Source organism: Tiliqua scincoides, chromosome 2 (genome assembly GCF_035046505.1).
Source record: "Tiliqua scincoides isolate rTilSci1 chromosome 2, rTilSci1.hap2, whole genome shotgun sequence".
Lineage (NCBI taxonomy): Eukaryota > Metazoa > Chordata > Lepidosauria > Squamata > Scincidae > Tiliqua > Tiliqua scincoides.
Genome location: NC_089822.1, coordinates 193,520,167 through 193,532,568, shown reverse-complemented (window position 1 = coordinate 193,532,568; position 12,402 = coordinate 193,520,167). Strand labels below are relative to the sequence as shown.

At 44.8% G+C, this 12,402-nt stretch overlaps 1 protein-coding gene across 1 annotated transcript in view; it reads right to left on the bottom strand.

The window, feature by feature from the left end:
* The window catches only part of NDST1 (N-deacetylase and N-sulfotransferase 1), a 29,223-nt gene extending 17,050 nt beyond the window's left edge, over positions 1–12,173 (bottom strand). Inside the window, exons 1-5 of the mRNA XM_066616290.1 lie at positions 11,664–12,173; positions 7,036–7,518; positions 2,764–2,851; positions 2,238–2,392; positions 936–1,121 (exon numbers count right to left, since the gene is read on the bottom strand). Of these exons, the coding sequence (XP_066472387.1) occupies positions 936–1,121; positions 2,238–2,392; positions 2,764–2,851; positions 7,036–7,518; positions 11,664–12,173 (1,422 nt within the window). The remainder of the gene's footprint in view (positions 1–935; positions 1,122–2,237; positions 2,393–2,763; positions 2,852–7,035; positions 7,519–11,663) is intronic.
* Between the last annotated feature and the right edge of the window lie 229 nt (positions 12,174–12,402).

Below are 12,402 nucleotides of genomic sequence, written 5' to 3'. Positions count from 1 at the left end.
CAATGCATGTTTTAGTAGGGAGAGGCAATTATGTTCCATTTCTATCCTTCCCAAGAGGAAAGATCTCTTCCTGCTCGCAACTCAGTACATGCCAAAAGCCAGAAAAGCAGAGGCAGGATATACAACACTTGCCTTTTTTCACCTGGTTAAAGCATTTCAAAAGTTAGTCTGTACCATACATTCACCCACCTCTGAAGTTAAAACCATACTACTTTTGGGCAACTGGAGACAAGAGCAACTTGTGCATCAGGCACAAATACTTCAGTAATATATAATGTTCATTCTGTTATCTAGATAGGATGGCTATCTAGAGGCCTCAGATAGCCATCCTATTCTAATCTAATTACCTCAGATTAGAGGTAATATGCTACTGATTACCATTTGCTGGAGAGCAATAAAGGAGAGGGCCATTGCCTTCATACCTGGCTTGTAGGTTTTGGCATAACATCTGAATGACCACTTTAGGAAGCAGGGCAATGAGTTACATGGACTCTTGGTTGATCCAGCAGGACTTTCAGGTTCTTAAGTTTCCTGTTTATCCTATGAGGTGTTAATAGAGGTACTAGATTTTCCATTCTAAGGGCCAAGACACAAATTACATTAAATGAACAGTTTAGCCCTGAGGCTATTGTGTCTGAAGGGAGGGAGTTAAGAAATCAGGACTGGGACCACAGTATGCAGGAAAGGGGTGTTTAACCACTTACACCAGTGGAAGATAATAGTTTTTTGTGGCTGCAGCATGAAACTATTAAATATCCCCTCCTTATGCACTGTGGTTCCAAATCCTGTTCCCTCCCACCACCCCCAGCAGCTGCTATCTGAGTAAAAACAACCCATACACACAGAGTCAAGTTATATGTTTAACATGCAGTTTAGCCCTGGCCAGTGTTCAGGAACAGGATAAAAGAACTTGCGTAGATGAACTTTGTACTTACCATGATTCCATTGTGGATAAAGCCACGTCTGTATCGGGCTGGTTTGAGATGAGGATACTCTTCGGTGCTTGTGACTCTGATCCCCCACACTTGCTTCCAAGCCTCATATAGTTGCACGTGGACAGGGTATACCCCTGAATGATGAGGTGCCACTGCATACCCCATATCAGTTGGGATGCCATGCTCCTAAGAAGAGAAAAGACTATTCATAACTGTACCACCAGAAGAAATTAGTGGGCTTTTAATGAAAAGATCTTTGTGGACGCAAGTCAATGAACTCCAGCCCTTCCAACATTTTTGTTCTTGTTATGTTAGTCCTACACGCAATCTATGTGAAACAAAATTAGCAGATACAAATACCAGAATTCCAGTGAAGGAAATTGGGCAAGATGGTGCAAAGTGCACCATGCCCTTTCTGGAAGACAGAAAACAAAGATAATAATGGGGCAAGTAACTGGTGATTCAGAGCCCTGGCTCTGCTCCAGAGTTATAACATGCTGACCTTTCTGCCCAACTTATGTATGTCTGTAGCAAACTTTGACAGCAAGATAAGCCTGAAGATTTTTATGCATTTCATGTCTATAGGCTGAGACCAGCATCAACATTCTCCAACAGATACAGAGGACTGAACAAACAGCAAAGCAGTCTGGAATCTAAAATAGGTTAAGTTTCTACCCTGCTTTATAGCCAAAAGGTTCTGAATTATGCCTGAGCAACTCCCCCTTGGGGACACAGAGATGCCTAGTAACACATTTTACAAATCCACAGCTTAAAGAAAACACACTGCAAAATACAGACTGCCACCCAATCATTATTTAGAACAGCTTTAGGGATTTTTTTTTAAGTTATTTTAGAAGATGGATATCTTCTGTAAGATTTTGTTTTCTGCTTTTCCTCCTTTTCTTCCATTTCCTATCATTTGTTCTCCTAAGTGTAAAGAAACTGCCCCCATGTGCATCTTTCCGTTCCTCACACTTGCGTCTCTTACACAACTGATTTTAAGAAAAAAAAGATTTAATCTTGCAATTCTCGGCTCCCTTTAGTAGTCCTGTTCAAGCTGCCTCTCTGCTATGCTGAAAGACTACAAGGAAAAGTGAAGTATGCATCTCACAGTACCATTTCTTGATGTAAAATACTGTGCAGAGTTTTGGAAATCTCAGGTATTTCTGTTTCATTCTGTAATGTCAGACTTGTCATGATCTCTGGTCAGTTCATACTTTCTTCACTCAACCACAGTTCAAACACCTTCTTTTGGCTTGCCTCCCTTCCCCCCCCCCCAACACTCCAAAGTATCTTACTCACAACAGCAAACTTCTTGTTCATGGTCATTTGCTCAGCCAGCACAGACTGGTTATGGAAGAGGTGAGGTTGCATGTGGCTCCACATGTGGGGAAACCACCAGAACTCCTTCACATATGAAAGCAGCAGGTCATCTCCCTCATCTTCAGCGTCTGTACCTGCCAGGTCCAAACCACCATCATCATTGATAAAGACTGAAGACAATAAAGGAAATGCCATCCCTTTTCATAGATAAACATACCCAATGCCTCGTTAGACAACACACAAAACATTAACTCCCTGTGCTGTGCTACCATGTACCAACTGTCTAATACCTGAAATTTTGATCTTCAGAGGCACACAGAAAGAGTTTCCTTAGCAAGCCTGATTCCCAACTCCATCACAACCCATCACATTGCCAGAGCTTAAAATCTTAAAGCTTAAAAAGGAGACTGAAGATGTAAACAGCACCAGACAAATCCTCTAGCTCAGCAACTGCAAACACTAAAAGAATTCCGTGTTCAAAATGGCAACATGCTCCCTTTCTTACCTGTGTGAAAGAATTTCCCTGAGTAACCCAGATTGAAGGTGAAATTTGGGATATGGGTGCGAAGTTCATTCTGGGTGTCAAACAGAGCCTACAGTGTTGGCGGAGGGAAGAAAAAGAAAACATTTTAAATTATAATCTATACCAGTGTTTCTCAAACTGTGGGTCGGGATCCACTAGGTGGGTCGCAAGCCCATTTTGGGTGGGTCTCCATTCATTTCCAAATTTTATTTTTAATATATTAGACTTGATGCTCCCATGGTATGTGACTGCATTTGGGTAACTGTTAAGATCTATACTTTTAACAAGTTACTATGTATATTCCTTTAGCAATTATAGTTAATGGGACTTACTCCTGGGTAAGTATGGGTAGGATTGCAGCCCAGGATTGTTAAAAATTTCCTGCTTTATGATGTCACTTCTGGACATGACATCACTTCTGGTGGGCCCTGACAGATTCTCATTCTAAAAAGTGGGTCCCGATGCTAAATGTGTGAGAACCACTTATCTATGCAAATCACGTATCCATTACAAGACAGGAGATATGCAGCCTGCAAAAGTTCTTGCACCATTTGTTTTGCCATAGCCTAAAGGTTGCACATGGCTCATAATACCCAGGTACTGGCCAAGTGTTCGCTGCAAAATAACTGGATTCCTTGGACCCAACTAGTCACTAGACCTTGGTGTGCCTATGGATATCTGTATGCTACTAGAAAGCAAAGAGGCTGAAGAGGAGAAGGGGGGGCGGAAAGCCTCTGTAGCCAGAACAGCAAGGTGGAGCTCTCTCTCTCTCTCTCTCTCTCACACACACACACACACACACAGGGGCAGGTGTGGTAGCAACAGGGGATTGCTTTTTAAAACCCAGGGAGTTGTCGGATCCCGGGGAGGGGGTTGAGGGTCCTCCGGCCAAAAAGGGGTTTAGACTCATCCTGTGGCAGGTCCCTGGGGTGAGGCTGAGTGGCCTCAGGTCCAAAAGGGAGGGTTAGATCCACCCAGGTCCCCTTCATTGGCTTCTAAGGTAGCCTGGGTCTCATGGACATGCAGCCTTCCTCCTGGCTGTTAGCCTTGCCCAGCTTCCTCCTCATCATTGGCCTCCCCGGCCTTTATGGAGTTCCCAGCTCTACCCCTCTCACTCAGTCAGCCCTTGCACCTGGTCCTGGAGCCAACCCTGCCCTGCTGTCTGAGTCTGCGGGGAGGCTTGCTCACCAGCTGAGCGGCTCTGCGCCCCGGCCTGGCTCCTTCTCCTGCTCCCCACCTGTCTCCCTGCTCCTGGTTGAGACCCCCCATGGGGCGAGAAGACCCAGCAGTGTCCACGGGGGAAGGCGCCCTCCCTGGGGGCACTGCTTGCGGGCGGGTGTACTTCCCCGCTCGTCCTCCCCCACAGGACCCAGCAGCGGGGCTCCCTTCCCCTCCTCTCAGGCGGCCACGGGTGAGGCGAGGCACGGCCATCGCCGGAGCCACATCGCTGCGGGGGGGGCCGGGTGTCTCTCAGGGGATTACTCTTGCCCCGCCCCCCTGCAGTGCCTGGTCGTCTGCAGGGGTTGCCACAGGTTTGCGCCCACTGCCAGCCGGGGCCCCCCTCATCCGTCCCCCGGAACCCCTGCACTTCAGGGAGGAGTGCCTCTCTGGGGGCTGCTCCTCCTCCCACTCACGGCTCCCCACCAGACCTGAGAGCCCGCAGGGGCGACTGGTGGGGTCTGCCCTCTGCCTCCCGTGGTTCTCCCCTGCCTGCTCCCCCTGCACCTCCAGGTAAGACAGGGGCTGGCCAGGCAGAGAGCCCCTGACAGGAGTGTTTGCCGAATTCCCCCCTCCCATGGTGCAGGCAAGTCACAGAAGCAAGCAAGCCTTCCCACCAAGCAAAGCATGAGATTTAGCCTACAATCCTCTCCACACTGGCAACAGGGAGGGCTGAGTAGGAAGCGGAGGGGAGGGGATTGATAACAGCTGCCTCAGTTTCCTTCCATCTGGAAGTGTCAGGCTGCAGTGTATTTGTGTAACTCTATGGAATTTAGCACAACACGTTTTTTGCTAATCATGCCGAGTCACGGAACGGAACTAACGTGGATAAATAGGCTCCACCTGTACTTAGTTACTTGTGCATGGGATACCTTTCTTAGGTCTAGGAGGGGAAAGAAAGGAACAGTTGGGAGTGTTAGGCTACATCCTTTGCTTGCACAACCAAAGAAAACTGGAGCATATTTATAGCATACAGTTGACTCTCCTGGGCTCCAGAAGGTGGGGTGGACCTTCCAGGGCAAGCCAAGCTTCCCGTCTATATCCTAATCCAGTGTTTCTCCCCTGCCATACCACTTCGAACAGGTGGACCATGCGAAGTATCACCAAAAGTAACCGGTGGATGCCACTGGTGTCAACTGGTGTCGCTGGGAAGCCAGGCGTAACCAAACAAGCACCAGTAAAAGGCTCAGGTGAATGGGAGGGCTTTTTGAGCACATGAAAAGTGCATGCGAAAACTCTGCCCTACTCCTACTCCTACTGCTGTTTGTCACATTGCATTGCTGGGCTTGCTGCCAGGTGCTGGCAGGTGCTCGCTGCCAGATGCTGCCCCATGCATACCACCGGGCACCACCTCAAGTACCACCAGTGATATGAGTACTACCAGTTGAGAAACACTGTCCTAATCAATAAATCTGCAAGAATTCCATTTCTCACCCACCTCCATGTTTTTGACTGCATTGCTAGGGACAGTTTTGTAGCAGTTATGACAATGCTCCCAGACCTCAATCATTCGCCTTACTTTATGTCTATGTTGTGCTCCCTTATTCCACAAAACAGACTGTACAGATTAAAATACTAGAGGGTATGCAAGGGAATATTGAACTTTCCACCAATGCTTCACAAGTGCTCTCCTGGGAGATACGAAACTTTGTTACCTGAGACAGTAAATTCAATTGATAGTGTACCATGATCAAAGACTAAAGTGCCAGCTGCTCTCCAAACAATCTCTACTTTTGAGATAGTAGACTGTTATACATTTACTTCTGCTCTACAAGAATTCTACAGAAACCTGCTGAAACCAAGACATGAGGTTAAGTAACACAATGTTATATTTTCTGCAAAACATGTTTCTCTTACAAAAAAAGAAAATTCCAGCCTTAAGCCATCACTTCTCTGAGCTGAATTAAATTAACGTCAGTCTAATTTTCGTCCTACACTCTCAATGTAGGTGAGTGTATTGCTCTGATTACCTACATCTGGTAAAGTGCTGCTACGTTGTTCAAATCTCATAGTTTTTTCCTTTTAAAGTCTGAACAAGAACCACATCCATCTGTGGCTTATTTAGTAAGATACCATCTTTTACTAACTTATTTTAATTATTTATAATGCAACAAAGTTATAAACAATGTTTACAAACAAAATATGCAACATACAGTTACCATATTACATAAATATTTAACATTAAAATGTATGCAGCAGCATATCTGAGAGCATGAGCTGTCACAGGACTAGTCTCCTTTGTCAACTTGCAAAAAATCTGCCCAAAAAGCTACATATCCAGCTAATTTTGTATGTTTTTGAATTTAGCTGCAAAGAAACCCTAACTATACATTTTTACACATGCAAGTATTTATAACAACCCTAATTTAAGTGTTCGCAACTGATGTCATAACCTATTAGCTGTGAACACTAACATTTTCAGAAGAGCACATTTTGAATTTCTTATCCACCCCTTGTTGCTGCATATATGGAGATGATACAGCACTGGAAGGTTTGTAATTCGTGTCAACTATAAAACTGGTATACTCCTACCAGGCACCTAGCTCACTGACGTTCTGGCAACTCCCGCAACGCTGCTGGAACCAACTGTATTGGCTTATGCCTTTCCATTGGACCATTCCAGCGACGTGGAGAGGGGGATTTGCTGCATGGGAATCCTCCACGTCTATCTTCCATATCTACTTTACCCAGGCTTCGTGCTCTGGAGAGGACATTCTATTCCAGAGACATCATTCAGAGTGCGATACCATAGTCTTCTGAGACTGAAGGATGCCAATGAATGATCTGCACTTGGTAGATATGTTCCCTCAGTGTTCCAGAGATGGACAGAGAGCACCAAGAACACACAGGAAGGACTAGTCTAACACAGGCAGTGTAACCAATATGAGTCATTCATTGACCCAGGCTTCAATGCAACAGATTTATATATTCTGGCTTTGATCCAAAGACATGAGTTTACCAAACAGGGCCCACCTCTTCCCCAATGACCCCACAGTTCCACTCTCAAGTGCAATACTTTGCCATGGGTGCAATTACCTTTACATCATCCACCTTCATGCGAGTGCCTTCTTTTCCAACGAAGATATCATCAATGTCAACCAAGATATAACGATCAAGGGGGAGGGAAAGTCTCTTGCCAGTGAGGAAAGATACAGAATCCACAAAAACCAGTTTATGCAGCCAAAAGTTGAGGTTGTTGCCAAAGAGGACTCTCTGGATGCCATCATGGAGGCCCAGGTCCTGTACCACAGTGGTATGGAGTGCAGCATCAATGCTCATGTGTGGGATGGATTCTGCTGACTTGGTTTTGGCTAGGAGGACCGGTTCATAGGTGGAATGGTTTGACTGGAAGACTGTCCAGTCCTCCCCTGGAAGCAGCCCCTTCTCCACTTCATTGGGCCGAGTAATATATAGCAGCGGAGACTTTGGGTTGATGCTGCAGTCCTTCAGAGCAAGGTTGGAGTGAAGAAAAAGGGGGAAGCCTTTTAGCTGGGCACTCAGCAAGCTGTTCTCATTGGCCTGTAAGAAGATCGCAAGTATGTAATGAGAGCTTCAGGCAACATGTTACATAGCAGTTAAACGGGGAAGAAGGACAGGAGGACAGAAAGACACATGCTATTTGGTTCAGCTGATTTTTCAAGAAATAGAGAACAGAGTTTGTCTAGTACAAAAATCACTCACTTCACGAAATGTAGCCAATGTCAGGAACAAGGCAGTGAAATGGATAGAAAAGGGAAGTTCTTGTTCCATCTCATACCTAGCACTCTGGCTCCGAGCTAGGAGTTGCATACTAAATATCCAATTCTCTCTCTGTGCCAAGGAATCCTAACCAACTTTACATTCTGCATTGTTCTTTCCTCAATACAGAAGTCATGCTGAGGCACCTTTAGCCATATATGATCCTCCACTCATACATCAAAACTTAGAGGCACTGAACTTGCAGTTTGATTCCCCCAAAAGGCAAGCAGCCTTCCTGCTGTGCCCTTCAGATTCCCAGCAATACCAGTTTCCTTGATCATCTTCTTGTACATCGTAGTGAAAGTCAGGTGACAAAAGTGCAGTTCTCCCCAAGATGCGTATAGGCTGCACAAATGCAGGTGGCAGCAAGGGAGCAAACACTCCTCCATACAAAAATTCCCTTGTTAGAGTACGGAGGAGACTAGACTAATCCTCTTCCTTGACATCTAGTTTTCTGTATTGATGGAATTTTATATGGAGCAACATTCAATCATGTAAGTCCCAACTTGCAGTCTGAAAAAGTACAGTTGAGACAGCCATTAGCCAAGACTGATTTTCAGAACTGCATACACCTATTTGGCCCAGATACAGGAGCCAGTCAATTAAAATCTCACCATTTGTAAGGCTTTAGAGCTTTTTTTTTAAGAAGACAGAGAACTTGGGGAATTACTTTTTTACTCCTGGATTTTGCTATGCTGAGTATTTACTTTATAGAGCTGCTGCACAATCAGAAGTTCTCTTAGACTCCAACAAATGGAGAAAAAGCAGAGCAGTAGAAAAAAAGTGAAGGGGAAGCATGAAAGTGGGGTAAAGAACCAGAACTCCATTAATCTTAATGTAAGTGTGAGCAATGTTAAAGAGGCCGCATAACAGAACTATGTGCAAAGAAATTAATTTCTCAGAGCAAACTGAAGTTCTACTGAATTCACCCCATCAGACTTCTAAAAAACTGTTCTATGGAATTGTAAAGCCAACAGGCTCCTAACAAGCAAACTATTCAGAAATGAACAGCTTTGCTACAGAAAATGAGAACGAAAATTGTGAAAACTACATTTTATTCCCCACCTTGCCCAAGTCATGCACAGGTTCTAGAACTGCTCATGTGGTCTCTAGATGTATGCCTTCAATCTCTTAGATAAGGTTAATGGCACTGCACATCACACCACAGATGTTACAAGAAAAAAAATCATGATAGCTTTGATATTTATCATGGGAAGATGGCAGACTAGAAAAAGTCGCCCCAGATAGAGCTAGGGCCAAAATCTATTTTCTCCGCTTTCTTCCCCCTCAATAAAAATGACCAAACCAGAGGGGGTTCTTTGTGATGATGGTGCACACAGCTGCTAGAACCACAGGATCCTAGTGCATGTTAAATGGCGTTTTCTTATACTAGAAAAATGAATATGATTCTGAAGCAAAATCCTACAGAATTATTGGAAAAAAGAACAAGGAAGTCTTGACAAAGACAGAGAGGCTGCCACTCACAACACACTAAAGATAGGTATGTTAAATGTTCAAGCTCTAGCATGCATATACCCACTGTGTGCTCTAGGAGCCCCACTCCTCCTGGGACCAGAAAATCTTTCTGCAGCAGCTGCACAGAATTGTTGGTGTCAGCAGTCTTTGTGGTCAGGCTCTTAAATTTTAGCCTATCAATTTCACAAGTGACAGGCTCTTCCTATTGTAAACTCTGGACCATGGATTCTAGGGTCTGCTCTTGCATACCTTCTGCTTCCCACATTAAGGTCAAGGGAAAGAAAGGTCATGCATAAAATTGTTTTATCATCATAAAGTGCATATTGTGTGGTCTCTGAAGCTCCCAATAGCAGTGAACAAATGGCCTCTGACACACCACAACACTTTATATGACCTGGTATATTTCCAGAACCTGATCTAGCTGTAGATCATTTCCATTTGCTAGTTGCATTTCCAGGCTTGATCTAGCTGTACTTCCCACACCTCTGGAAGGGGAACAGAATTTAACATATAGATACTACTCAACACTCAACCATACAATTACATCTTTGGAAGATGTGTTATCAGTGGAATGAAACTGAGAACAAGCAACAATAGTCTCTGGCAACATGAAAACTTAACCATTTGTTATAGCAAGAGATTTCCTAGTCAACCAAACAAGATAAATCAGAACAAAAGAGAAAACGTTACTCTGCAGAAGTGTCTGTCACAAGCAGCAGGACAGCTCCAGGCCTCAGAACAAAGCCCCATTCTGCATGCTTCTTTTCTATCCAGGTTTCTTAACCTTCTTGGCTTACCCTTTCAAACAGAGAGATGCAGCAGATCCGTAGCAAATCCAATATGAATTGCCTTGGCCTGTGTCATGCAAGAGATCAAAATATATATCTTGCATCCTTCCTCCTTTTTAAGTAGAATCCAGGAAAATCCAAGACTTCTGTCAAATCATTAAGATAGCTAGGCCCAATGTGACCCCCTGCCCCCCAACAGGGGGAGTACAATTTGGTAGCCTCACACATTCACCAGTTTCCCAGAAGACTATTACTATTATCTGTGAGCTGTCACCAGCAAAGCTACAGCAGCTCAGCCTCATTACAGAAGGCGTGGATTTGTAAATCCACTCTTGGCATCAGTTAAAACACACAGCACTTTTACTTATCAGGCTTGGTGCTGGCGAGACATCAAGCCATTCAACAGCAAGTAGTGTCAATAAGAAGTGTCTTGCTTAAACATTCTTCCAATATTCTTCAGGGCACTGATCTTCCTATGCAGGGGGTGGCTTTATACCAAGTTAGACCATTGCTCCACCTAGACTCAGTAGTCTCTACACTGTACAGAGTCTACAATAACTAGCAGCAGCTTGCTCGTCTTTCCCTGACCTACCTGGAACCTTCTGTATGGAAAGCAGACACTTTTATCACTGAATTACAACCCCTCCCCCCACAGGCAAAACTAAGGGCACGTTCCTACAGCGTAATATTAGGTTATTGCTAAGTGATGGGGAGAGGGGAATACACAGAATCTATTCAAGTCAATTGCGCTGAATCTCAGAAAACATACTGTCATGCCACATTCTCAAAACTTCACTCATTCTTCCCGCTAATGGTGTACCAGCCTCAGAAGCAACAAGGAAACAAGAATACAAAGGAACTGGCCGGTTGAAATCTTCAGCAGAGAGGACTATACTGAGAAATAGACTCTGAAGATGCTTCAGTGTAGGGAGGGGGGATGGAGAAATAAGCTGCTTATAATTTATGCAGCATCCACTGGCAAGATGCTTATGTGCAAATAAGGATATATGGTACTGCCCAATTCACCATTTTTTCCTTTAGGACTGGTTCAACAATACCTACTTGTATGCAACACTGAACTTCATAAGACCACCACATACACAAGACCCATGTCCAAATGGACTGGTCCACTAGTTCTCAGGAATTATCCTGGTCGAATGTTCTATCCAGGGGTGAGGACACATGATTTTAGCCTCCCCCTTAGTCCTGAACCTGAGCTCAAGGCACTGGCGCTATTATTGTTCTTAGAAGCCCCAATCAGTTTTATGGAAAACAGAATGGGTCAAAACATGTGACAAAGTAAGATGTGCACTGGACATCTTACATTGGACAGTATCACCTTCAGACTGGGGGGGATCATTTCTGAATAGCTTCACTCTTTTATAGACTCCTACTTCCTGCAAATAGAATCCTAATACTTTGAGGGGGAAATACTAGCCTAGCCCTTTGACATTTCTACTTGCAATGAGTTTTAACATGGGGAGCATTCAAAAATGCTATTATCCCCACAGTCTGAAGTGCTCCTATCCTATCACCTCCTTCAACTGCATACGACCAGGCCATACATGCCAAGACAGGGAAAGAGATCTTTTCTCAGTTGGACACGTTTTGTCCCCTTGCTGACCTCCCTCTGGAAATACTCCCTTAGAGTGAAACCAATACCTTGAAAAAGCCAATGATTCCTACACCATACTCTACACAGTACTTGTCCAAGAGTTCACGGTTCCAGGCATCCAGGTTCACATATTTCAGGATGTTCTCATAGATGATCAGTGCAAAACGTCCTCGGTCCTTGTCAGTCAGTGTGGGCATGTCCCCCTTTCCTGGGGCAATCTCTGTCAGGTATTTGAAACGGCTGGATTCCAAGATGGCGACAATCTCCTGACCCAACTGAGAGTAAAGACTTTCCACAAACACAAGAACCAAAGGGTCTGTGCGAGAAGAATCCACTACTTTGATAGGTTTTAATGGAAGTAGGCGTGAAGGGGCAACCTTCGGTTCATCACAGTCTGGGCTGGGGATGTCCGCAGAGGGTTCCAGTCCCCTCTTCCATCCATATAAATAATAGGCAGAGACAAAGACACTGAGCAGGCAGAAGGCAAACAGCAGGAACAGCACCACCTGAGGAGACACCTGCCGGAAACTCCTCCGGAGCCTTACCAACAAAGTCATCCTTGCTTTGAAGAAGAGCTCAGGTTCCTTCCCCACCCCACCCACCCTGCCCCCCTCCCTCCCTCCCAATCTTGAGTCTGGAAAAACTAAAAGATAATTTCACTAAGAGGCAGTATGTATGTTGGGTTGCCCCTTAGCAGTCCATTATCCATTCTGGTCTATTTTCATGTCACCATGGCAAATCCATTCAGAGTTTCTTTCCAAGGTAAGAACTCCAGCAACATTCCAT